At 44.0% G+C, this 25,987-nt stretch overlaps 4 protein-coding genes across 8 annotated transcripts in view; all 4 read left to right on the forward strand.

Annotated features, from left to right (window-relative positions):
• Positions 1-1,491, forward strand: part of pcnt (pericentrin) — a 29,641-nt gene extending 28,150 nt beyond the window's left edge. For both annotated transcript variants that reach the window (XM_076157301.1, XM_076157302.1), the window contains 2 exons: positions 33-160; positions 1,193-1,491. In XM_076157301.1, the coding sequence (XP_076013416.1) occupies positions 33-160; positions 1,193-1,236 (172 nt within the window). In that variant the 3' untranslated portion in view covers positions 1,237-1,491. The remainder of the gene's footprint in view (positions 1-32; positions 161-1,192) is intronic.
• Positions 1,492-2,086: 595 nt separating this feature from the next.
• senp2 (SUMO specific peptidase 2) lies at positions 2,087-7,719 on the forward strand. Of its 3 annotated transcripts, none has more exons than XM_076157782.1 (17): positions 2,087-2,416; positions 2,871-2,932; positions 3,027-3,139; positions 3,847-3,913; positions 4,053-4,134; positions 4,291-4,447; positions 4,657-4,763; positions 4,861-4,943; positions 5,044-5,101; positions 5,182-5,254; positions 5,361-5,516; positions 5,608-5,739; positions 6,000-6,221; positions 6,317-6,396; positions 6,514-6,598; positions 6,713-6,808; positions 6,906-7,719. In XM_076157782.1, exons 1-17 carry the CDS (start codon positions 2,238-2,240, stop codon positions 6,966-6,968), a joined length of 1,815 nt encoding a protein of 604 aa, XP_076013897.1. In that variant the 5' UTR covers positions 2,087-2,237; the 3' UTR covers positions 6,969-7,719. The 3 variants fall into 3 exon arrangements, with proteins under 3 accessions (XP_076013897.1, XP_076013899.1, XP_076013898.1); XM_076157784.1 differs by having other exon boundaries at positions 5,364-5,516; XM_076157783.1 differs by having other exon boundaries at positions 4,056-4,134.
• Positions 7,720-8,325: 606 nt separating this feature from the next.
• Positions 8,326-12,062, forward strand: LOC143006398 (transformer-2 protein homolog beta-like). 2 transcript variants are annotated; one of them, XM_076157843.1, is made up of 8 exons: positions 8,326-8,483; positions 10,099-10,232; positions 10,342-10,501; positions 10,699-10,887; positions 10,975-11,090; positions 11,175-11,384; positions 11,474-11,550; positions 11,634-12,062. In XM_076157843.1, the coding sequence occupies exons 1-8, from the start codon at positions 8,451-8,453 to the stop codon at positions 11,642-11,644; spliced, it is 930 nt and encodes a 309-aa protein (XP_076013958.1). In that variant the 5' UTR covers positions 8,326-8,450; the 3' UTR covers positions 11,645-12,062. The 2 variants fall into 2 exon arrangements, with proteins under 2 accessions (XP_076013958.1, XP_076013959.1); XM_076157844.1 differs by having other exon boundaries at positions 11,477-11,550.
• Positions 12,063-12,737: 675 nt separating this feature from the next.
• ola1 (Obg-like ATPase 1) lies at positions 12,738-16,821 on the forward strand. The gene is made up of 11 exons (XM_076157567.1): positions 12,738-12,823; positions 13,141-13,238; positions 13,345-13,488; positions 13,578-13,705; positions 13,827-14,002; positions 14,150-14,230; positions 14,319-14,416; positions 14,514-14,654; positions 14,740-14,836; positions 15,357-15,479; positions 15,705-16,821. Exons 2-11 carry the CDS (start codon positions 13,141-13,143, stop codon positions 15,807-15,809), a joined length of 1,191 nt encoding a protein of 396 aa, XP_076013682.1. The 5' UTR covers positions 12,738-12,823; the 3' UTR covers positions 15,810-16,821.
• The last annotated feature ends 9,166 nt before the right edge of the window (positions 16,822-25,987 follow it).

Here is a 25,987-nt window from a genome sequence, read left to right on the forward strand (position 1 = left end):
TTTTTTCATTAATGAGCTCACTCTTTCCTTAGGCCATACTCCAGCCCCACGTTGGCTTCTGGGTTTACTGGTGCAACGTCCCAGGACCTTGAGCCATCTCTGACTGACTATATCCACCATCTGGAGAGAGTCCAGCAACGGCTGGTCGGAGTTAGGGAAGGTAAGCAAGATTAGGGAAAGCAGTGAGTGCAGGAAGTATATTTTAGGACAACAGATGAAGTAGAATTCACAAAGGTGGAGGAAGGGGGACAACTGGGATCATTTTCTTTCCAGGTACACCTAAAACACAGGGTGCATGAGAAGTCATAACATGCAAACAAATTGAGTTAGGGAATGGAGCACTGTGGAGACTTGTGCACATTTGCCTTTTTTCCTTTTATTCATGTCTGTAAGCTTCTGTGACTGGTTGCACAAGGTAGTACTCTGAGGGTTATCCAGTTGCACTGGTGATGGTACCCTAAACATTTCAAAGCATCACACTCTTCAAAATTAATCAACACCATTTCTTACGTTCTGAGCACCCAATTCACGTCTCGTAGTCACACTGGTAGATATCACTTCATTGGGTCACTGGCGTTGCAGAAAGATTTAAAGTCTTCCTGAGACCATTCCAGCAAAAATGATGTTGCCCAAACGGCAAAACGTGTGCTCCATCATCTCCCATCCCAGTAAGCAAGACTCATGTAGCCCCGCCCCCAAAAGAGGGAAGGAGGATACAGGCAGCCTGTTCCCCTGATATGATTGGTTACCGGCAGCGCTGGCTGCGGGAGAATAGGACGTGGCTGTACCTGAGCTGCTTGTCACCGCTTTACCTGTATGGCCCAGGTACACACTCACGCACTCACCCCACCACTCCGCCACATCACTCAGTAGCTGGGTACTAACTTGTGTCGGCAGTCACTGAGTGCACTAGATCAAAGGCTCTGTTGTCCAGGCTGTATGTCCTGCAGGGTTTGATCCTCTTACTATAGAATGCGTATATGTATAACATTACTGCTGATAGTTTTTGATAATGATATTGGTAAAATGTTGTGTAATGTCGTACTGCTGTGATCAGTCATTATTAGCTTGAAGAAATATAATATTGAACAACCTGATGATTTTTCTAGTAATGGTCAGACTGCATAGCTACATGTATTTACCTGTCTATAAAGGTGGTAGATGGCTGATCTGATTTTGTGTCTCCAACCAGATCCATCTGCACTCCAGCCGCAGCCAAAGACGCCTGGCCTCTGAAAGAATGAATGTCTCCGCTCTGTACGTTGTTCTGAAGTCATCCATGCTTTGCACTTACTTAGACAGATAAGACAGATTTTGATAACGCCTTTTAATTTTTAGTACCTAAATTATTTTTTAAGATTTTTTTTTTTCTTTTTTCTATCGCAATTTTTCTATTGACGATATCTCAAGCACTGTAATGATTTTGGAAGAACATAAATGTTTGTTTGTTTTGAAATGGTGCTTTTGCTATTTTTCTACCTAAGGTTGAAACCATTTGTGCCATGTAAATAGGGCCAATGTTTGCAGTGATTTTTGTTCTTTGTATGTCCAAATCTGTGATAGGTTTGTATTAAAAATCCAACATGAATATAACTAGTCACTGTGTAAACGCACAATGTTAATCTAGATGTATGCATCTGTATTTTCTGCTTTTTGTATTCATGCTTCTACCATGAAATGAATAAATATTTTAATTATTACAACCTTAAACAAGTGACTTTTGTCTCTCAATGCCCTTTTGTGATACAATTTTGAATTTCAACCTACTATTAAATTACATTTGAATTATTCGGAATTGTACATTTTAGACCCAATGCACCAGACTGTATACTGTATTGAACGGAGGCGTTGACCGTGTTGCGTAATGAAAAAAATCAACCAATGATATTCTGATCTGCCGTTGACGTTATTGGTGCTTTTGGTCCAGGGTGCGTTCGCTTAGTACATCAGCACGGGCCGTGTTGGTGGCTCCTCCTATTTTCACACGCTCAATCCTATAACTTCCGACTCCGCCCGTTCTACTTGTCCTCGTCGACCAAAACGTTCGCTCTTCGGTTTAGAGTGACTGACGCACATTCTTAGCGCTTGAGTTTCATTACAGCATGCTAACGCTAATGCTACCACAGGCGGCGGTGGTTCGCATGTCGCAGGTCGTGTTTTGACACCTTACCTCACCCGAAATAGACCTGGCCCGCGTAGTAGACAAACCAAGTTCCATTTTCTCGTACCTATCTGGGATGTATGGATGGATAGTTGACGGGCTCTCGTCGCTATTTGAGCCCATTACTGCGAAGAACCCCACCGAGTGGCCTGGGAAAGGTAACGTTAGCGGGGAGATACCCACGCGAGGAGACGTGACAGAGGGGGAACAACGACCAGAGAGCCACGGGAGACCGGCGAAACGGAATTACCAGAGGTTTGTTTCACCGGATATAACAATTGTAATAAACAGCGAACGGAGATTCAGCCTTATATGGCCCGAATCATCAGTGACTTTGGTTTGTATCATTCACTGAGCTAATATGTAACCAACGTCAGCGAGATGAGTGATGAAAACCCAAATGCAATCTATTGTAGTGCATAAATAACTTAAAAATGTTGTGCTTTGTTTAGTTGTGATACTTGTCTGAAGTTAAAGTCCCTGAACACCCACTGTCAGATTTGACGGGCACAAGTTTGATTGATCTTGGTCAACGGATTAGAATGATTACTAATAGATTTCACCTGCCACCCTCTCAAAGAACGCCTGTGTCATCCAATGCAGCTTTCAGTTGATGTTCGAGCCTGCCTCTGGAGAATTCCAATTAAAGTGATGGTGCAGTTCAATGAAATCATCATACAATGCTAACATCTATATGGTTTTGTTTCAGTGTTGACGTTGCAGACGGTGTTTCCCAGTTTGAGCTGGGAGAAGCCAAGAGATGCAAGAGAGGTTTGTGCACAAACCGTCTTGGCTTAATTCCCTCAATACGAAGTATGAAGTAAAGTGTGTGCTGACTGCGTGTGTGTGTCATCCTGTGTTTCAGATGTAGTCCTCAGCTTTGTGAAGAAGACCGTATCAAGGGTAGCAGGTTTACTCAGACTGCAGAGCCCACTGACGCCCAGCTGTGAGCGGCACAGATACTATGAAGAGACCCAGGTCAGTAATGTGCTTTCTATCCTTTTCCGGGAAATTTCAGTGTGTTGCACAAAGTCATTGTTGCACGCCTGCTGTATTATGCAGTTCACTTGGTTTGGCCTTTATCCGGATTTGTCTACCTGTACTGAAGAACAACCCAATCAACTGTTGTGCAAATGCCAAAACAAACTTTTCAGATATTTTTGGATACAGTTCATTTGCTTATGCAAAACAATTTCAACATGGTTTTTAAGGACATATGCAAAGGTGAGGTATTGAACAGCCATTGTGAAATCATGCATTTTCATGTTAAGCAACAGTCAGATGTCAAAATCTGATGAGCAATCACTCCAGTCAGACTTCAGACACATTCCTGAGTGTCTATATTGGACAAGCAGGTTAGGGACGACACGGAATTCCAGTGTCAGGGTTCATAAGGTCATGGAAATCTGGAAAAACAAAGGACTACAACATTGAAAACATATCGTAAAAGTATATTTACAAGTATAGTATGTTAAAGTGTGTGTGATTTATGTTACGCAATGTCTGTTCTTTGTATGCATTATTCAGTCATGGTTTCTCATGCCTCCATTTGTTGTTGGACACCATAATGGAAGTTTAGGTTTGAAAGTTAAGATTAAAGTCACATTACCCTGCAATTTGAATTCACATCCCTGGTTTATTTAACATGAAATGAATTGTTTTGCATGTTCTTTCCCTTTATTCAGCCTGTAACCTTGATGGGGATTGATGAGCTCCACACCTCCTGGATGAACGGTGCTGAGTGGAGGATGGGTACGTACGGATGCTGCTACTGCAGGAAGAGAAGGATCTGCTGACTCATCTTATGTGACCATCTCATATCCACACTCCACACACTCTTTCTCTTCCCAGCTTCACTCCCATTTTCATCATGGTTTTTTTTGTTTCTCAGCAGATAAACAGGGTGGCCAGGGCGAGCGGGGTGCCAAGAATCCCTTTCAGAGCTCCTCGCTTCCTTTGATGAGGAAATACAGGCAAGTGTCTTGAATTGTAATTTGACTTCAGCTCTAGCTTTGATTACTAATGTCTTGATTTCACCCAGTAAATTATGATTAAATTTAAAGACCTGCATAATCCTCAGTGCCTCACATTTCTGAAAGTAATGAGGTCATGTGCCTCTTTATTTCCAGTGGGGCTGGCCTGTCTGACAGGGGGAGAGACAGGGAAATACGAGGCTCCACGCCTCTGCTGCCCTCCCGGCCCAGGGTGGGAACCGCTAGCCCAGACCCCATGTGTAATGCCTTCCTATTCAACCGCTGCTATAAGCCCAGTCTCACCGTGGAAGAGGTATTTTATCCCAACTGCTGAATTTACTGTATACAGAGTTGTAATCATGTAAAGTCTGAAAAGTCTTGCTTCATTCATTCAACAAAAGATGACATTATCAAATGCTGCTGCAATCTAGGACATCATCCCGTGTCCTCTCATGGAGACGCCTCTGATATTATGTGTGGCGTGTCGCTGCATCACTTGTCATGTTTGTTTTCTGCCTGTAGACCATAAAGCAGAATAACAAAGAGCATTACAGGCGCTTGCTGGAGATGGTGACGGAGAAATACAGCAAAAGCCAGCCGCTCCCTTTCAACCAAGCAAAGCCACAAGAGTGAGTGTGCTCAGTTGCTATTGTGCACACATTTTGTGTCTGTGTTTGTGTGTGTGGAGTTCTTATGGTTTCATGATTGTTGTCCTTTTGCTTCCAGTGAATCTCTCGTCCAGAGTGAACACAGAGCACCAGCTGCAGGACAAGCATGCGAATCTGTGCGCAGGAAGACGGGACATGCATGTACGCTTCGAAATAAATGTAGTAAACTGTTTCCCAAAATTCTCTTATAATTAGAAAACAAGCCTGTATCGTTGGACTGATAATCTTCTCTTTTGCACAGCTGACCCAATTCTGTTTACATGGAGGAGCGCATCAATGACCAAGGAACCAAAAGATAGGTGGGTGTGTGTGTGTGCGCGCCTGTCTATCATATGCATTGATTATTTTTCCTATTTACCTGTGTATAATCGATTTCCAGGTGGGGCAGCTTGAGTTTCAGTAAGGCTTCCACTGGAGCCTATGAGGACATCCAGCAGAGCAGGGGTTCCAAGGTGATCATTTGTCCTTCTCCGTCATCACATTTCAACACACTCATCAAACCGTATGTGCCACATGGAAAATGAATGAATGTTTTGTTACTGTCTATTTGTCCTGCAGCAGAAAGCGTCTGCAGAGTTGGACCTTTCCACAGAAGTAGCCACTCGCCTCAATCTGGTGGACAGAGAGACTCCAGCTGTGTCTCTTTCCGACGCTCATGCCGCACACGCAGCCCACACATGGTACAGTGACGAAGACGTACCTCGGCTTAATAAGGTGAGATGAAGCGTCTCTGTTGAGAAAGAACAGGTGCTGTTTGTTTGTGTTTTTCATGTATTCATTGAGTTTGTGTGTTTGTGAATAATAGGAAATGGCAGCAGAGGTGTGTCGTGCTCTGGCTCAGAGAGACCCTAACCTTGTTCTAAGTGCTGCTTTCAAACTCCGCATCACACAGAGAGACCTGGCTACACTGCAGGAAGGCAGCTGGCTTAACGATGAGGTAGGTACCACAAGTTTAGGATTGCTTGAAGTTATGTCTGTATTGTGATGTACCCAACTCCTACGGGTGCATTGATTGGTTGATTGATTGGAATAGGGAGGCGGTACAGAAAACTGCAAATATAACATGTGGTCTAAGAACAATAACTAAGGTACTCGTTTTGTCGATCCAGGGATTTAAGACCACCATCAGTTTGAAAATAACATCTTAAAATCTTTTGATTTTTGACATTATGATATGATTTTGTTTCCTCTTCCCAGGTGATAAACTTCTACCTCTCCCTGGTGGTGGAGCGGTGCTCCAGCCAAGCGGGAGGGCTGAAGGTTTACTCGTTCAGCACCTTCTTTTTCCCCAAACTGCGAGGAGGTGGTGGGCAGCCTGGAGGCCACGCTGCGGTGAAACGCTGGACTAAAGCCATCGACCTCTTCCTCTATGACCTCATCCTGGTTCCCCTGCATCTTGGTGTTCACTGGGCAATGGCTGTGAGTGAGAATGCAGAAGAACCACAATGACTGCAATATTGTTTCACTTTTTGTTTTAAACACTCGCTTTGTCTCTCACCCCTTTTACTCTCTAGGTGATTGACTTCAGGGCCAGGACAGTGAAGACGTATGACTCGATGGGCCAGAGACATGATGACATCTGCAGTCTTCTACTGTGAGTCTTGAGTGTGCTCTGTACCCTCAGTTGTCTGGTCGTGTCAAATGCTTGGTTGCAAATTCCCCAGATTCTTTGCATCTATATGGGAATGAGGTCATCCTGCTTGTTCTCCAGATGCTACCTGATAGAGGAACACAAAGCTAAGAAAGGCAGAGAGCTTGACGGTGCCAAATGGACCGCTGGTAGCACGAGGGCCAGTGTAAGTCAAACTGGGATAAATGCTGTATTAGTATGTTTAAATGAAAAACAATTGCTGCATTAATCAATAATTAAGTGTCGTGTGTTGTGACTAAATGTTTGCTGTGCCTTGCAGGAGATTCCTCAGCAGAAAAATGGCAGCGACTGCGGTGTTTTTGCCTGTAAATATGCAGATTATGTCGCCAAAGGAAGGCCTCTCACCTTTAAACAGGTATCATGTTTTCAGCTGTTAGACGATGCTTCGGTTTTTTTCTACATTAAGAGAAAAATCCATATAGGCAATTGAACATCTGCTCCTTTTTCCACAGTGCCACATGCCTTTCTTCAGGAAATTAATGATTTGGGAAATCCTCCATCAAAAGCTGCTGTAGAGAATCATAAACAAAGACAGTCAGTAGGAGCAACATCTCAGTATAGTGACTACATGACTGAAGAAGTGAATGGGCCAAAAACTGGGACTTTGAAACTGAACTAGGGGACTGAACCAACCTAGTTGTGCTGGTCTGGAGAAGTGAAACACTAGTCTTAAGATCTGATTTTGGGACGTGTCTAGATTGAGTAATTATCTCTGAGTTGTAATTAGAGACATGAATAGGATGTTTGAATTGTATTTCTTATACAAGCTTTGGCACTACTGACTGAATGTCTTTTTTTTGTATTGACTTTGTTAGTTTTACCATTTAAAATTCCGTTTGAAGTGCCTTCACACCTGGAATACTTAGGTCACTGTGGAGTATTTATTTGTCTATTTCACACACAATTACCATGGTGATAATTAACGCCCAGTTGGTCGCAACATTTGAATGTAATTCTTAAAAATAAGCCCAATCTTTGTTTTACTGTTATTCATTATTTATGATTTGATTGGATGGTATAAATATTTCAATTGTTCTGTAAAGTTATATCTTCTGATGAGTAGAACGACCTCATTTTCTTTTATTTAATGCTCTGATTGGTTTGTGAAATATTTCCATGACATCTGCGCGAGACTACTTAGGGCTACAACAGTGACTCAGCAGAATATCATGTAAAGTAAACTACTGCACACACATGCATGGTTATGTTCATGCAAGTTCTGTGATCTTTCCTGTATTAAAGTATTTTTTTGTATTTGAAACTGAACTTCATGGATACGGTCGACTCATTCAGTGCTGCTTCCTTTATATGGAAACATTCTTTACATTAGGAATTAACTTAAATTGTAATTACTTTGAATATGCGGCACTGGAAAAGGAGAGTTGTACAAAATATGTAATTTTCTATTCAACATCCATTTGAATAAGAGTTTAATGGACTGTGAGCAGTTTCACAAAATCACTTATATTACTCTTAAGATTGTACAGTATGAACATATGCATTATCAGTAACATTTATCTGCATGCATCTGCCAAAATGCATTGGAGATTTAATTAAGTGTATTAAGATAGTGGTACGATTACTTCAACTACAAAAAGCCCCAGTACTTGGTTGTCATAGTATTGGTACTTTTAGCCTAAGAAAATATAAATCACGACATAAACGACACTATATACAAATAATAGGCACTGTATAATTATATTAAAATGTGTAATCATGGGCATAGATGTGATAATATATTGAGCCACAAGGGGGAGACAAAACTACACTCGACATAAACGCAGCGGCCACGAGAGCGCCCAGCCAATCAGGACGCGATATTTCAGCTCCCTATGAATATCAATAACCTGCCGACTCGCTCTTAAGCTTTCGCAGTGCTTCCATCCTATCCGATTCCTGTAGCGGTAGCGTTTGCTGGAGATTACGCCTAAGTAATCCTCTTAATAACGCACTCTGCTACTTCTAATTCTCAAACACCTACTATATAGATATATAGGATGAGCGACAACGAGAAGACATTCGCCGATGGGGTGAGTTTGCATTCAAAGAAAAATATCGATTACCTTGACGTTAAAGCGCACCAGCTTGTAGCTAGCTAGAGGCTAGCACCTGACTGTACGTTTACTGTCGACATATTGTTTAAATGTAACAACTCGACCTCAGAGATGAAAGAGGGCATGTTTGACAATTATAAAACAGCGACATGTTGTGTCTATAGCAGATACACACAGCTAAGAGAGCTAAAATATATTATGATATGGTGAACTTGGCGTTAGCTCTAAAGCTAAAGCGGCAGGCCTCTAGTGGCCCGTCAAACAATTACGCCCCGTTGCTTCCATTTAAAGCCGCTGAAGCTTTTTGAAGTCACTGTTTACACTTCATAGCCTCGGGTGTCCCGCTGCAGCAGCGCCGCGCCCCTCCTTCGAGCCATGCATTAGTCAAGTTCAAGTCGAAGTTCCCAAACCTGTCTATATATATGTGTATATATATATATATGATAATTAAATGTGCCACTTGGTAATTATTTTTGAAAAACTATCTGGAATATAGAAAAAGAAAGTGAGTAGAAAAGAAATTACTTAACATTTTTTATAATTTATTTATGAAGTGTTTTGACACTTAATAAATACGTTTTTTAATGTTTATCTTCGCTTTTCATTGTAATTTCAAGCTTGTTCCAGGCACACACACACACAATCGGAATTCCGAATTGGCACATTTATGTATCATTTTATAGCTATTGATGACGTGATGTTGATATAGTTCTGATGCATAAATTAATTAATTCTTGTAAATCAACTGAAATGTGTGTAACTGTTCCAGTGGGACATTCTAGGCTCCACAGTGAAGACAGTTTCAGTCTCAATTACCACATATGTATGTCATTGATGTTGTTTTCCTGATTTTGTTGTCGTTTGTATCTCTGTAACTTAAAAGCTTTTCCAGATACCAACACACCTTTTTACCACCCCTTGTTTGTTCTTTGTTAAGGTTGAGTTTGGAAGAAAGAAAAAGGCTGAAGACGTTTCAGATGTGAAGTTGTTATTGTTTGATGAAGCTGATGGTGTTGATGCATGCTAATGTAATGGCGTTTGGAAGCTGACAGAAGCTATCAAGATCTGTCCCCACTACTAGTGTTGTAATGGCAGATGGTAAATGGGGGAAGAGGAGGCAAAAAGAAGTCATAATGTCAAACAGAAGAAAGAAGAAAGGAGTGGTTGTTTTGAAGTAATGAAGTAAAAGAAGTTATGAAGTTAAGATCAGAAGTTAACTGCGGTATGAGTAATTTCCTAATAGCCCTATAATACTGTTACTTTATTTCACCCTGTTTCTCTCTGTAAAGCATGCTTCATGTATCCCTCTCTGTTCTACCCTCAGACCTCTCAGCTCTTATGTTCATTCAATCTGTGTTTCAGCTAATTTGCTTTATAACTTTATGAATTACTAAGCATTTTCTGTTAAATCCTTTTTTATTAATCACATTTAGAAATGTGCACTATCAATCTTGCTAAATGCCAAATGCTGTGGGACCCTTAAGGGGCCTGTAGGGGGAGACTGAGTTCCCCCCTTGGCGCTTTTATTCCTCTTTTCTTGCTGCACATTTGTTTGAGGTTGTGCCTGACCCTCTGTACCCGGCCCGTCCAGGACTCGCACGCCGGCTCGAGGAGCGCTTCCCCTCACGGCTCGAGGAAATCTGCCAGCCGCTCCCCGGCACGCTCCAAAGATGGCTCCCATCATTCCAGGTCCAAGTCTCGCTCTCGATCCCGATCAAAATCCAGGTAAGATGCCGTGTCGGTGCGTTTGTGACCCCGGTAATCAAGAACTGAAGTTTAAATGAAGAACAGTAGAGACGTTGTGATAGATGTACGATTCCCTGCGTCTCCACAGGTCCCATTCCCATCGGAGTTCACGAAGACATTATTCCCGGTCTCGATCCCGCTCCCACCGCCGCCGTTCCCGTAGCCGATCTCGTAGCTGGGAATACCGCAGGCGCAGGAGCCACAGCCACTCGCCAATGTCCAACCGTCGCAGACACATCGGCAACAGGGTATGAAGCAAAACGTCCTGCCATCACAGAGATATATGGAAACACAATGTATACTCTGCTCTCTGCTTCATTGGGGCCATTTTGCTCACACATGCAGGGTCTTTAGCAGTGTTGTGTTTTGGATCAGATTATTTGTCTCTCTCCCACCCCAGCCCCCCTCAGCTGCCTTCTCACGTCATCCCTGTTTCCTCTTACAGGCCAACCCAGACCCCAACAACTGTTTGGGCGTATTTGGACTGAGCCTCTACACTACAGAGAGGGACCTGAGGGAGGTGTTCTCCAAATACGGCCCTCTAGCTAATGTCAACATCGTATATGACCAGCAGTCCCGCCGCTCAAGGGGCTTCGCTTTTGTTTACTTTGAAAATAGCGAGGACTCCAAAGAGGTATGGGTCGGTTTATTTTGAATCGAAGATGTCAGTCAAGTATCATTCTCTTCTGAAGTCCAGTTCTGATACAGTGTCTTGTTTCAGGCTAAGGACCGGGCGAATGGAATGGAGCTTGATGGTCGCAGGATCCGAGTGGATTTCTCCATTACTAAACGCGCTCACACACCTACTCCTGGAATCTACATGGGAAGGCCCACATAGTGAGTGTTTGTCTCTGGTATGTCAGAAAGAATGTTTTTGGAGCCTGGCTGAACACGTGTAAACTCGTATTTTGTGTTTCACAGTGGAGGTGGTGGCGGCGGTGGCGGAGGAGGTAGTAGTAGTAGTGGTGGTGGCGGAGGCGGCGGCGGCGGAGGTAGCAGCAGCGGCGGCGGCGGCAGTTCATCACGTCGAGCCTCCAGGGACTACGATAGAGGCTACGACAGAGGCTACGATCGAGGCTACGACCGGGACTACGATCGCTACGATGACAGAGACTATTACAAATCATACAGGTCAGTTCTTCTCCTGTTTGTCCCGTTTCAGTCGTTGCTTCGTGGTAAACTGAAACGCTCATCACGGTTTGTTTATGCTTTCACCCCAGCAGGCGCAGATCTCCGTCCCCTTACTACAGCAGAGGAGGGTACCGCTCTCGATCCCGGTCACGATCATATTCACCACGTATGTATATACTGTGTCTCTCACTATTATTTGGCATTGCAAATTTAGAAACTGTATTTATTCACTGTTGACTCTTTCCACAGGTCACTACTAAGCAGTGAGGGAGAAATCAACAACACATTTAGTGTTATTGTTTAGGTTCTTGTTTTTTTATGTTCTGACCAGAAGATGTGCACGGATTGGATGGATTCTGGATTTTGTTGTAGCAACTAAACGGTTTTCAGTCCTGAACCTGCACTCTGTCCCAGTGCCACACATTTCTGGCTGATGTAAAGCCCAGTCCATGCTTGATCACTTGATACTTGTCTTGAGCGTACGCGAGATTTTCTATGGCAAATTAGTCTAATTTTGCTGTTTTTGTTTGTACAGTAGGTGGCTTCTGAAAGAGTTAGACCTTAGTTTGCGATTAAATATATTTCAAATGCTTTGTTTCTTTATAATATTGTCCTTTCTCTTTTGTGCATAATGCATTTTGATTGTAATCACTCAATAAAATTGTGGTTTGTTCATTATTTTGTGCTCTATTATTTGCAAGGTGTACACAACAAAATGCCAGGCTTGGTAATAACCCATCCTGTATATACTAATCATGGTGGAATGTGTTTGTTAACTTTCAAATGAAATACAGAAAATATAGTAAGTAATGCTGCATATTTTACCCTGCATCACATCGTCAAATGTCCTTCATAATGCTGAAGATCTGTTTAAATTTGCTTCACAGCTAAGATTAGGAAGTACAAGTCATTAAACAATGCATCAAAAACAAACCAATAATCATTCAATATACTTCACAAATAGCAAACCATTCTTGATACCCGTGCACACTAGCATTTGTTTTCTATTTTATAATCTTTATCTTTAGGGTTTTTGAGTATTTTAGCTCGGTTACTCATTTTACAAAGGGAAACAGCGACCTCTAGTGTTTCCCTTTTATTGTGGTCATATTGTCATTGGTCGCTTCCAGGTGAAACAGCGACATCTAGAGTTTCCCTGTAGACACAGCGGCGTTAAAGTTGAAGACCGTCTGTTCAAATATAAACAGTGACTGATTTTCTCATTCGTCATTAACGTCACACGTTAAATTAGTTTTAATGATATAGAATCTATTCTCGTACGGTTGTGACGTAGCGTTTTGACCCTTCGTCCAACCAATCAGAGGCCCGCCATGTCCAAACACTTCCGCTATGCTCTCTGTCGTGCCTTTCCACTCTGGAGCGGCCGGTGTGAGCAGTTGTCTGGGGTGTGTGTACCACGTATACCAACACGCAGAAAGGTAATAAAATAGGCGTTTCAAAGTCACGGAGCATATTAGACATTGTTCACGAGTGGAAACTGTTGAAATAAAGATTTATTTACCCGGAAATCCTGGCTAACAAGTAGCTAGGGAGCCGTAGGAGTTAGCAGCTACAGGCTAACTAGCGTGCTGTGTATGAATGAGCAGACAGGTCGGGTTGCCTTCACACGCTGGTTCAGCAGAATGGAGCTAGTTTGTTCAATATGTCCACACACAGCTTCGTCAGCGTTTGGAAATGTGTTTACGCAGTGAACATCGGTGTCTCGGTGACTTAAACTTGTTGTGTTGACTTACAGATGCCTCCCAAAAAGCCAGAAGCACCAAAACCTCCCCCATTAATTGGACGATTTGGAACTTCTCTGAAGATTGGAATTGTGGGATTACCTAATGTTGGGTATGTACTTGTGATTCTGAACATACCACTGTTATTAGTAAGGGGGAGAGCTGACATGAACACACACACACACAGCTGCTGACACTCTTCCTCTTCTTCACTGCAGGAAGTCCACCTTCTTCAACGTGCTCACCAAAAACCAAGTCCCCGCCGAGAACTTCCCATTCTGCACGATCGACCCCAACGAGAGCAGGGTTCCCGTTCCGGATGAGCGCTACGACTTTCTCTGCGAGTTCCACAAACCGGCCAGGTGTGTGTCCGCCCGCTCAGACCTTCCATGTATTTCTGGTACACACTCTGATGACCCCTGACCCCTCTGCCTGTGCTTGGTGTCCTCAGCAAGGTGCCGGCTTTTCTAAATGTGGTGGACATCGCCGGCCTGGTGAAGGGAGCCAACTTGGGACAGGGACTTGGGAACGCCTTCCTGTCCCACATCAGTGCCTGTGATGGGATCTTCCACATGACTCGTGAGTTACACATCAATCTGTTGTTGCTCGGTAACACAAACAGACCGGAGAGACGGGCGGTACCAATATAATACCAATTCAATTCTTCAGAACACAGCCTCATTGCTCACCCTTGCTTTAGGTGCGTTTGATGATGAGGATATTATCCACGTGGAGGGTACGGTCGACCCGGTGAGGGACATCGAGATCATCCACGAAGAGCTGCGGCTGAAGGACGAGGAAATGATGGCGCCGATCATCGACAAGCTGGAGAAAACGGCGGTCCGGGGAAGCGACAAGAAGCTCAAACCTGAATACGTGAGTGAAGTTTAAGTGTGGCCGGATCACGTTTGTGTCGGTCACAAATGTCGTGTGTATGTGTGTGTGTGTGTGTGTGTGTGTGTGTGTGTGTGTGTGTGTGTGTGTGTGTGTGTCCTTCACCTAACCTGCTGCTTCTCGCTGCAGGACATCATGTTAAAGATAAAGAACTGGGTGGTGGAGGAGAAGAAACACGTCCGGTTTTACCACGAATGGAACGAGAAAGAGGTATGAAGATGTTTGTGTTGTGTTAGGCTGTTGCACACACACAAACACACACATTGTCTGATTCTCGTCCTTTTCCTTCTCCGCACAGATTGAGGTCCTGAACAAATACCTGCTCCTGACATCCAAGCCCATGATCTACCTGGTCAACCTCTCAGAGAAAGACTTCATCAGGAAAAAGAACAAGTGGTAAGTCGGTCTTGCCCACCTGCAGACTAAATGTGTGCACGGATGGATGCACATGAGAGCGTTGGGAATAGCGCCCCCTGCTGCCTGCTCTCCACAGGTTGGCCAAGATCAAGGAGTGGGTGGACGCCCACGACCCCGGAGCTCTGGTGATCCCTCTGAGCGGAGCGGTGGAGTTCAAACTGCAGGAGATGGAAGAGGAGGAGAGAGTGAAGTACTGCGAGGAACACAAGATACAGAGGTCAGGGGACACACACACATGAACACATCAAATCATATTTAAAACTGCAACCTTTATTAATTACTCATATATATTTGATTCCCAGTGTGCTGACCAAAATCATAAAGACGGGCTACGCGGCGCTGCAGCTGGAGTATTTCTTCACCGCAGGGCCGGACGAGGTGCGAGCCTGGACCATCAGGGTGAGTGCAGAATCATCCATCACCGCGCTCCCATTACGTCAGACCTCTACCTGACATGGCGACGGCGTGTTGGCTGTTTTTCGGTTAAAGCCTGTAATGATTTTGATAGAGAGACTTCTGTGCATGTTTATTGGAGTTGTGGATTCAGATTCAATGTTTAAGTTCAGTGGTGTGTTCCCGAGCTGTGTTATGATTCCAGTGTTATTACATTACATTACATTACGATCATTTGGCAGACGCTTTTATCCAAAGCGACTTACATTACATTACCACCCTTCGCAGAGGGGGGAGCAATTGAGGGTTCGGTGCCTTGCTCAGGGGCACCTCGGCAGGGGCTCGAACCGGCAACCCTCCGGTTCCCAAGCAGAAGCTCTACCCACTGAGCCACTGCCTCCCTATTGTGACTTATTGTGACTGTATGACTGTATGAGGCTATCCACTGTAAGATGGTCTATGAGGTCATACTTACAGACGCCTCTGTGTTTTAAATCTTCTACATTTCGTCTTTGTGCTCTGACAGAAAGGGACCAGGGCTCCACAAGCTGCAGGGAAGATCCACACCGACTTTGAGAAAGGCTTCATCATGGCCGAGGTGATGAAGTACAGCGACTTCAAAGAGGAGGGCACCGAGAACGCAGTCAAGGTGTGTGTGTGTGTGTGTGTGTGTGTGTGTGTGTGTGTGTGTGTGTGTGTGTGTGTGTGTGTGTGTGTGTGTGTGTGTGTGTGTGTGTGTGTGTGTGTGTGTGTGTGTGTGTGTGTGTGTGTGTAGAGCCGTTGCAGGAATTCCTCTCTGTCGCAATCAGGGATTCCGCAGAAACCAAACCAGTCCTTTTCCCCCCCTGATTTGTTCTCTCTCCTTCTCTCACAGGCGGCCGGCAAATACAGGCAGCAGGGCAGGAACCACATTGTGGAGGACGGTGACATCATCTTTTTCAAATTCAACACACCCAACGCACCCAAGAAGAAGAATTGAGGGCACACGTGAGCAGAGGCAGAGCTCAGAACACCGCCAGGCCCCTGAGAGTCCCACCGGCTGCTGGCTTTCATGTTTCTCTCCTAAATTCACAGGAACGTCTCACATCGGGAACTCGCCGCCCTTAAAGTATCTTAGCATTGAAACAGGCTCAAGCAGCGTAACTATAAATTCATTTAAAAATAAGGATATAAGTTAATTGAAGAATGTTTGACTCCTTAACTTTAAAGCAAATCCTTGAGATCACTTTATCACGTACTCAGTCACCTGCAGCAGAACCACACTGCTGTGAACACACCAGGGTCTCTAGATCATGTAGAGACACTGAAGCAGGAAGGTTTGTATTTAAAGAGGTCAATAATTGGAGAGTTTGCATTGGAATTAGTGCAGTGTGTGTGTGTTCTGCTTCAGGTGTCCAAGGAGAGCGAACGTGTTGACTAATGTCTGTATTGGAGAGAGAGAGAGAGAGAGAACATGTGAGCCATCAGCTCAGGACTGTGCTGTGTTCTGAGCAGGAGGGACATTATCATTGTTTTAGACGGAGCAGACAGAAGTCTGAAGGTGCCTGATCAGACACGGGGACGGAGAACGCTCATGTGCACACTGCTTTTATTGACTTAGTTCGGGGGCCCGTGGCGGGAAACCGACCCCTCACATTCTAACCCTCACCCTCGATGACGATACGACGCCACAGAGGGAACCGGGTCGATCTACAGGATTCCTCTTTCAGCTCTTCCCCCCCCTCACCTTGCATCTTTCCTCCGGGGTGTGACGGTTTTCATTTACCAATCCATTCAACAAACATCTCGCCAAATCATGGACTTAAGAAACCTCCTCTGGCTCTGGGACGAGGGGCGTTGCCGAGGGTAACGGGTGAAGGGGAGGAATCTTAAAGGTGTAAGTGTATGGGGGCGTCCAGGCTCTGTCATACTCGTGGATACGCATGTGCTACGCCTTCTCTTATGTGTCTGCATTCAATAAAAAAGAGCCAAACCTCTGATTACTCAGTCGACTTCTGTTTGATTCTTTGGGTCCAGCTGGCTGTCTTGTGCAACTAAAACATCAGATTTCATTGTGAGGAACAATATAACATTTAAATTCTCTTTATAAAATAAATCCGTTAATCAGTCTAATAGTCCACTGTAAAACATTACTCCTGTTTTTAATTGGAGGAGCACACTGTAAAAAGATGAGATTTTGCCAACCTAATGGCATTTTCTCTCTCGTCTCTGTCAATGTCGATCACCCTCAAAAGTGAGGGTCACATTTTTTGATTTGGACCTTTACAGTGCTCCTGCTGTAGTGAAGTGAAGCAATTTTACAGGAACAACCTTTCAAACGGTAAACACATTCAAATGAAAGTGTTTTCAAGGATTTCCAGCACCTGTACTCCCTCCTCCCCTTTCTACTCTCCCTCCTCCTCCCCTCCATCCATCTCTGTCACAGTTGCTCCCTGCAGATCACCTTCCATCCATCCTCACTCTGCCTCTGCCCATATGTTCGCACCGACCCAATGTCCGGGATCCAGGATGACGTAATTCCATCCTGTCAATTTTACACAACGGGCCAACTCAATGATAGCCACGATAATGATGTTGTGCGCCACAACTGCTGCTTATCACACACTCGCACACGCACACGCACACGCGCACACACACATCCAAACTCCACTCAGAAAGGTCCTAGCCGAGAATCTAACCCAGGACGAGCCCAATGCTATAGCCGCTGACCCAGAATCATGTTTACATAACAGAGAGTAAACACATTCAGTCACTAATACCTTTATGTAAATATATAAATACGTAAACACTATCACACTGATATACATTCAGATGATACACACACTGAGGAATATCATAGTAATCCTCGAAAAGCAGAGCAAAGCTTCTCCTAATCTGTGGGTTTAAATGGTTCCTGTGGCTTGGATCCATTAAAGGCATATTTAATAAAAGGATATGGCTTTAATAATAGAACAGAACAGAGGATGTTCTAACTTCTTTCATTCTTGGAAACAGATGTTTGCCATCTACGTTGGTAATGTGTTTCATTCAACCAAATCCTAAGGTTAACCTGACTTTGCAAATCCTGATTTCCACTAATGAGCACTTGGAAATGGGATATAGAGCCCATTAGTTGTTCCATTTCCATCTATCCTGCTGAAAACAGAGTTATCTAACATCCATTCCAGCTCCATTTCAGCCTCTGACAGAGCTGCAGATGCACGCGTTAATCCTGCTGGTTTCTCTGCAGCGTTTCTTCCTCTGTGGCCTTCAGCATGTTTTTCTGCTGAAGAGGCAGGAGGCTGCTGTGCTGCTGCAAGGTGACCCGACACGCTTTCCCCTCACCGCCCATGTGAGTGTGTTTAACTCACTGCCACCGCTTTGTGATCGCAGTTTCCTAAAGCTCGTTGGTGAAACGAAACACAAAAAAGAAGAACATTTCGAGGCAGTTTAGCTAATTTATTGTAATTAATCCTGCTGACCTTACAAAACCTTCAAATCAAATCTATTCTTAAATATGTATTTGTATGTATATCATAGTATATTTGAGCCCTGTGATCAAGCAAATGCGTGTAGGCAAATGTGCACATAAAACGTGGCAAAACATTCGTTCCTTTGCTGCACGGCAGAAAGCCAAAAGCCTTTTCAGAAGCTTGTATCTCAAACTGGAGTGGAGACGACCAACTTCCATCCTAAACCAAGCCAAGCGTTTAATTAAATGCAGAAAGTTAATTGTCTTTCTTATCGTCAGAAGATATTTGGAATTATATTTAGGTCCCAATGTGATTCGTTTCTTCTCTTTGCTTTGAGAATGGAAAGCAGATCGACTCCAAACCTGCCGATACTTTTATGCAAGTTAATCGCTTTCATCTAACATTCATACAAAGCATTTGCTGAGTATAATTTAATCAATAACATTCATATTGAACTTTAATTGCACATGTTTCAATCAGCAAAAAGTGACGGATAAACATTCAACATACTGCAAATGAATAAACAGCGACGAGAAAGTCTGTGTCTTATTCCAACATGAATAAATACTCGAGCACACATCAGGTTAGACCTAAATAAAGCAGATTAAATTGTTCAAGTGGTAAAGAAAGAAGAAGAAGAAAGGAGGGTTGGACCTGTGGTTGTCCAGCATCTGGTTCAATAAAGGGTTCAGCAGCTTTTGGTTGTAAACACACGGGTTCTTCCCTTCAGTAACACGTTTTGGTGTGGTGGTTTAGATCTGAGGAGGTCTCCAGGATGAACTCACGTCAGTCCCCTGCGTGCTTTTTACTGTATGTGAGCCTGAAAAAAGGATCTCAGGGGGCTTAATAATCAACCACAGGTTCAAATTAAAAACAGATCAGAGTAAATTGTATAATTCAGCAATGAGGGTGAAACAGAAACGCCTCACTGTTCAAACACATTACATTCATTCTGCAAGTGGGCCCAGAGATCTTTGGGAAATGTTTGTTTACATTTTCACCGATAGAAAAAACACAAAAGGTGCAATCCTACAACAACAACAACAACATTGCATGAGTTTGTTCTTCTTCTACTCGGAGAATAATGTGTCAGGATGAGGGCTGTGATGGTCATGGGTGTGCCACTTCACCATCGCCTTCATCATCACTAGCATCTGTGCCAATCTATCAACACTGCAGCGTAAGGCATATGTAAAAGCATTGTATAGGCCCTCTGTATAGTCAGTTACAGCTATATACACACACACACAGGTGCTTCTCCATCATGTGTTTGGTATCGATACGCACAGAAGCTGGCGATGGCGAGCGGTAGATTTCCTGATCAACATTCAATAATAAGGTTTGGGTTGTAGAAACTACGCTGTCGGTTTGTCGAGGCAGAGAAACTGAGAAACTCGAACTTTACATTTAGAAACTAGCTTTACTTTTACAAGGGCTTTTACTCTTTTAAGCCCTTTTTTCTTATTTAAATAATCAAAAGTATCCAGAGTTTGCATCAGTCAGTCTCATGCTTGGATCATTAACATCTTGCTCCACGTGCGTCTACATTTACCTCTCACTTTCCCTAAACGACATTCCTCATTCATATCAAATCATAGCACTAGATCTGTGCGATGGCTTTACAGAAACATTTGCGATCGTCGTCAGCGTGAGTTTGTGTTCCTTGGATCGTTTGTTCTTCAGTGAGGCCGTGTTCAGTTTTTTGGAAAGATTGTTATGAAAACCTGCTTACTCTTCTTACTCTCCTCTCCTCTTACCTTCCACTCCCCAAAATAGATATCCCTGGTGTATTGACTGTGCTTTCTGTGCTCGTACACACACACAACAACACACCCACACACACACACACACTGCAGGAGCCAGGGATCAGTGGAATGGATGGATTAGTCACTCCTAATGCCACAAGAAGACAAAAGAAGAAGATAATTAGGCTGAAAAATGAGCAGGAGCTATATGTAGAAACCAGGTCACCCAGGTTACATGGAACAGATATCGCTGCGCCTGTGAGTCACCACTGGAGGATTATTGATTGAACTATAAAACAACTGACAGACGATAGATGTGTGTGCACAGCAGAACAGATTGTGTATCAATGCACAAACAGATCTAATTTTCCTATATTGAACAGATTGTCTTGGAAAAATGAAGGTGACATGATGCAAGGTGCACTAAAACACTACGCACTAACACTCGTGACGTTCTCAGGAGTGACGTCGTGCCTCTAAGCAGCTCAATAATGTGGTTGACGTAGACAGCATTCATGGTTTAACCAACGTCGAAGCGTGAACCCCTAACTGCAGCAGAAGGAGCGACTGTGCCTGAAAACCTCTCCGAACACGCAGAGGAGGTCCTGTGTTGTGGATACAGTGCTCCGCTGGATACATTCTGTAGTTGGTGGAAGCAGAAACGAGGGCAGAGAAAGAGAGAGAAAGAGAGAGAGAGAGACAGGAGTGGTTGCTAGGTGACCGGCTCATAAGAGGAGGCCACAGGTGGAATCGTCCCAGCACGAACTCCTCTCCTCCTCCTCCTCCCTCTGTTTTTCCTCGCTTGTGTTGCCAAATAAAAGAGTCAGAGTTGTAACGGACGAGCAGTATTGATGAAGCCGAAGGCACGATTTCTATACATCTCTCCTTCACCCGGAATTCCCCTTTGTGCATTGTCTCTTTTCTCCTCATTTGCATCTCTTGCGTTGCGCTGGTTTCACCTCCACCTCCTCTCTGCCCTTCACTCCTCCTTCAGTCAGTTGACGAGGTGCCACCTGCCTTCAATACTTCCTCTTTCCTTCTCTTTGACCTTTCACCCACTCCCCTCTTCTGAACTGGTCAACGTTACATAATCCTCAGTGGGGCTTTTCATTAATTGCTATAAGACATGAAAGACGTACAAGCTAATCTCGTGTTTACCTCAGGAGATGGCTTGTGGAATTGTAATTCAGTGTGCACGCCGGTGTCCACACACTATAGATGGAATGAGACTCTGTAGACGTTGCAGCGGTCCTGGGTTGATTGGAGAATTCCCGGAGATTGTTCCTCAGAGATGTGCTGACCGGGAAAAGCTCCTTTTACAAACAGTTGTGATCATTGTAGGCACCCTGAAGACCCCGAGGGCCAACCTGAGGATACCGGAGCAGATGGATGCAAAAGTGGACAGCAGCGATGATTGATAGCCAAAGAATAGAGGTCTGTTCTCCTTTTATACAAAGCACACTTCTAATGCGGAAAAGTGGAATGTGGAATTTGTGTTTGTCCTATTTGAGCTTCACAGGCCACGGCAGACACGTGCGCAGTCCCAGCATGGAGGAGAAAACAATGCTGGGTCGATGTTTCTTGAACTTCAAGCCCTTCTTCAGTCGCTGGCTGTTCTCTGCCACGTACAGCTCCCCCTGCTGGGCCCCGGTGGAAATTCGCGACACCAGCTCTCCGTGGACAACCACCTCCTGCTCCGAGCGCACAAATACCTCCCTGAGCTCCTCCAGCCGCCGCTCCATCTCCCGGATGACCCGTTGGCGCTCCTCGACCTCCAGGAGGCGCCGCCGGGCTGCCTCGAACTCCATGCTGGAGCTTGGGGTGACGAGCTTGGAGGAGGGGGCGGTGGCAGAGGTCGACGGGGGCTCGGAGCCGGCGAGGAGGGTCAACCTCCGGAAGTCTCCCATGGAGATGGAGCGTCTGGTGGCAGGGGAGGCGAGAGCCAGGAGGGCAGAGGTGGAGGTGGAGGGAGGCAGAGATAGAGGTGGAAAAGAGGGAAACGACGAGGACGGAGACAAATCTGGTGGATGGAGATCAGATTGTGGGTCCGTGTCTTCCATAGCAGCGGCCATGTCCTCAGTGGCTTCCTCCTCACAGGTGTCTGTGATTCTTTGTCGTCCCTCCATGGTCAGCATCGGCTCCATCTGCCTGTATTGCTGGTGTCCTTATTGTCCTTATTGTCCTTATTGTCCTTATCCTTATAGCAGCAGCTGATGTCTGTCTTCTTGTGGAGAGACGAGCCGAGCTGAGAGTGCGGACGGAGGGATGTGCAGTGATGCAGCCTGGGAAAGGTTCCATTCATTAATAAGAGATCGGAGCTGCTGCCGTCTCTGCATCCTGAGCGGTTGTGCTGGGGAGGAGCTTCCCGCCACCTCATTGGCTGCCGACCCCATGAGGACGTCAGCTGATGATTGGGCAGCTTTGCCTCTTTGCTGCTGATGCTGGCAGGCTGTCATGTCAGCAGCGTTACCGTGGATCAGCAGCGTTTAGTGAAATGAGGCAGACTGGAGCCGGAGATGAAGGCTGTCACTCAACTCCGCTTTGGCTCAGTTTCTTACAACTTACATCGTTTTTTGCTGCCTGCAGCTCGTCGTCTCCATTTCCCTTGAATTTCCTCACTTGCGACTCCTCGGCTGGTTGCCCATAGCAACACATTCTCGCTATCAGATGGCAAAAGCAGGGAGGGATGAGGAGGAGGAAGAAAAGGAGGAGGAGGAAGGGGGGTGATGCTCCAGTTTCTCTCTCTCTCTCCTTTTATCACCTTCTCGCTCAGCTTTATCACCCTTTCCCAGCACTCTCCCACATTCTTCGCCACCGTTTTACGTACTTACCCATTCACATATGGCCTTAGCAACCGTGCACAAACACATAGAAATAAACAGAAAGACCATGGAGTGCAGCAGCAATGAAAGTCTTGGAAGGACACAATGGATTAACTAAGGGAATTGGAGAGGTGACACGTTTGTTGTATAATCAGTATTCCATCTCTAATCTTCCATTCCCATTCCCACACACACTCATACTCTTACTGTTTCACTGATGGATTCACTTGTTTACCTCACTTACTTTCTGCTTCTGTATCTATCTACCTGTCAGCTGGTCTGTCCTATTTGATATCTAGCTGTTCGTTTAACAGTTCCAGGTGCTGTCAAATTACTTCTAACACAGTTTCACCACGGAGCCAACGCAGCTCTTTTTCATTGTAATATGTGTGTGTGTGTGTGTGTGTGTGTTTATGTGCAAAGACAAAGCGAGAACAGAGAGTATTCACACTCACGCTCCTGTGATCTCAGGAGTTTCACAGCATTTAACCCAAATTAAAGCCGGTGTGATTTGGTTAATCCTGCAGATAAAAGTCAAGGCCTCGCTGCTAAAAGCTCTTTTTTTCCTGCACACAAACTAAATCTGCACTCATGTTTCATATTTCACATATTATAACATTAAGTTTCTATTTTAACAGTCTGCACTCGGCTGATTCACCTTTTCCCTGACATGTTCCTTTGCTTTCTATCATATACATTCCATTATCAGCTAACATTACGTCTCTGTCTAGACACATATTGATCGGTGCTGCAGTGATGGGATCTGTGTATGGACTAAGACGCAATACAACTACACACAGTTACACACAGACATGCACACACTCACAACTGTGGGGGTGTTCAGCCGTTGCTCATTTGGAAGGATGGATGACGTGATCTTTTAAATAAGAGCTACTGTATATAACCGCCTTCAGTCACGTTGAAGGGGAGCGAGCTTTTAGCAGGTCAGAGGTGTGTGTGTGTATGTGTGTGTGTGTGTGTGTGTGTACATGCATATTTGAGCGTTCACTTAGCTCTCTGCTTTTATCTGGGAGCTGCATTAGAAATAGCGCCTCCCTGCTTTCAGCTTTACTGATCTCCTGAGAGAGATGAGAGACAGAAACAGAAAGACGAGCAAAACACAATAAAGTGGAGCCTGTAGGAGGAGGAAGAAGACATGAAGCGGGGCCAAGATGCGTGAAGCTGCAAATGCATCTTTGGAGTGGACGGAAATGGAGGAATGTTTGTATTTCAATGCTCAAAACTCTCATGATGAAGCTTGAATAATGTTGAAACCCTGTATGTGTCATCTGGACATTAAAATGCTGTAAGAGGATAAATGGTATCTAGAAGAAATGTCCTGATGTATCGCTCATTTTTGATTGATTTGGTTTCTGCAGTTAAAAGCTCTAATTTAATCTCATGTGGCGCCGACAGAGAGTCTGAACGGATTGAACAACTCCAATGACAAACTCTAAGTGGGTTTGAACCAGGATGCTTCACGGAAAACAAGATCCAATATGAAAAGGTCAACAGAAAAAGACGAGCCGTCTCTTTAATCGGATCTGCAGAAATCACTTGAGTGCCTAAACCTTCCTTGATACAAAGAGACTAGATGGATACACACACACATACACACACACACAGTGTAGACAGCATGCAGGCAGGATTGTGACTCATTACTTCAGCAGGTCTGACTTGAATTAGCAGTCATAGAGTTTTGGCACATTTGTGTATGTGCAGACTCTACAAGTGCAGCATTTCTTAAACGTTTAACTCATTTTACTCCTCTATTGTAAATACTTCTTACTACTGTATATTTTATTAAATTATTTTTATCTTGTTTTTCATAGATTTTTGCTTAATTTCTCATCATTCTGTCCACTTTGCTGCACGGCACACCATACATGAATACAGGGTTTAGAGACATGAAGTCGTTTAGTAGAGGCTGAGTTAAAAAAGCATATATTCATCTTCTGTTTCAGCAGTTGACATTGAGTTAAGCCATGACACAATAAAGCTATATAAGTTCTACAGTCTAATTTTTGTAGCTTTTGTAATATTGGGACATTTTAACTTTGGCACTTCTTGTGTCAATTGAAAAATTAACTCAGTGACATTGTAAATCTGTGATCATGGCCATTCATGCATAAGCACATGCATATACACGCTGACACACACTCAGGTGACTGTAGCATCAGAGGGATTGAGGTACATGAAAACTAGGTCAGTCACATTCAATTTTTTATTTTAGTTACTTTACTCTTTTTAGCAACTTTACTCTTTTCTGTACTTTTACTCTTTTTAGTAACTTTACTCTTTTAAGTAACTTTACTCTTTTCTGTAGTTTTACTATTTTTAGTAACTACTCTTTTCTGTACTCTAACTCTTTTCAGTAACTTTACTCTTTTCTGTACTTTTACTCTTTTCTGTACTTTTACTTTTTTCTGTACTTTTACTCTTTTTAGTAACTTTACTCTTTTCTGTTCTTTTACTAACGTAAAGTTACTAAAAAGAGTAAAAGTTACTAAAAAGAGTAAAAGTACAGAAAAGCTTGGCACACTGAAAATGTATGCGGAAAAAAATATGCTCATGTTGCTGAATTGAAGAGATTGAAGAGAAGGTTGGAGACCCCTGGTTTAGATGATTCATTTATAATTTATTGTGTCAAACGATTGGAGGCAAATGGAAAAACAAAGCTTTTTTCAATAATGTCTGAATTATTGAAGTGATTGGATTATTTATTTATTTTATTACACATTTGAGGCTTGTTAAGAAAGGCTGATATTGACGTTTTCTATAGGAGGCCACACACACACACACACACACACACACACACACACACACACACACACACACACACACACACACACACACAGAGTTCTGTTCCCCTGCAGGTATGACATCAGTGTTAGTGTGCATGTGTGTGTAGATAAGAGTTAATTATGAATCGTTTTGCAAAGAGCGAAAGAGAGAAAATTGCTGACTGTGTCTATTAGATGAAATATTCAATCCAGTGCTGCATCTGCTTCATTAAGGTCGTGATGAGGATTTGCACGTTTCCCTGAGTCAGCTACATACGCTTACACATGCATCCAACCCACCACTCACTCATCCACACACACACACACACACACAACACAAACAGCCTCCAGCCTC

This window comes from Genypterus blacodes, unplaced genomic scaffold (genome assembly GCF_046128005.1).
Source record: "Genypterus blacodes isolate CSIRO-AG114 ecotype Tasmania unplaced genomic scaffold, CSIRO-AGI_Gbla_v1 ptg000073l_1, whole genome shotgun sequence".
Classification (NCBI taxonomy): Eukaryota; Metazoa; Chordata; class Actinopteri; order Ophidiiformes; family Ophidiidae; genus Genypterus; species Genypterus blacodes.

What these genes read in the sequence shown, in the direction of transcription:
- senp2 (XM_076157782.1), top strand. Translation starts at nt 2,238, where the DNA reads ATGTATGGATGGATAGTTGACGGGCTCTCGTCGCTATTTGAGCCCATT. An exon ending in ACGTACCTCGGCTTAATAAG is followed by an intron (nt 5,517 to 5,607) that starts GTGAGATGAAGC and finishes TGTGAATAATAG; the next exon opens with GAAATGGCAGCAGAGGTGTG. An exon ending in CTGGTAGCACGAGGGCCAGT is followed by an intron (nt 6,599 to 6,712) that starts GTAAGTCAAACT and finishes TGTGCCTTGCAG; the next exon opens with GAGATTCCTCAGCAGAAAAA.
- LOC143006398 (XM_076157843.1), top strand. Translation starts at nt 8,451, where the DNA reads ATGAGCGACAACGAGAAGACATTCGCCGATGGG. An exon ending in GCAGACACATCGGCAACAGG is followed by an intron (nt 10,502 to 10,698) that starts GTATGAAGCAAA and finishes TTCCTCTTACAG; the next exon opens with GCCAACCCAGACCCCAACAA. An exon ending in ATAGCGAGGACTCCAAAGAG is followed by an intron (nt 10,888 to 10,974) that starts GTATGGGTCGGT and finishes GTCTTGTTTCAG; the next exon opens with GCTAAGGACCGGGCGAATGG.
- ola1 (XM_076157567.1), top strand. Translation starts at nt 13,141, where the DNA reads ATGCCTCCCAAAAAGCCAGAAGCACCAAAACCTCCCCCATTAATTGGA. An exon ending in TGGGATCTTCCACATGACTC is followed by an intron (nt 13,706 to 13,826) that starts GTGAGTTACACA and finishes CCCTTGCTTTAG; the next exon opens with GTGCGTTTGATGATGAGGAT. An exon ending in GCACCGAGAACGCAGTCAAG is followed by an intron (nt 15,480 to 15,704) that starts GTGTGTGTGTGT and finishes CTTCTCTCACAG; the next exon opens with GCGGCCGGCAAATACAGGCA.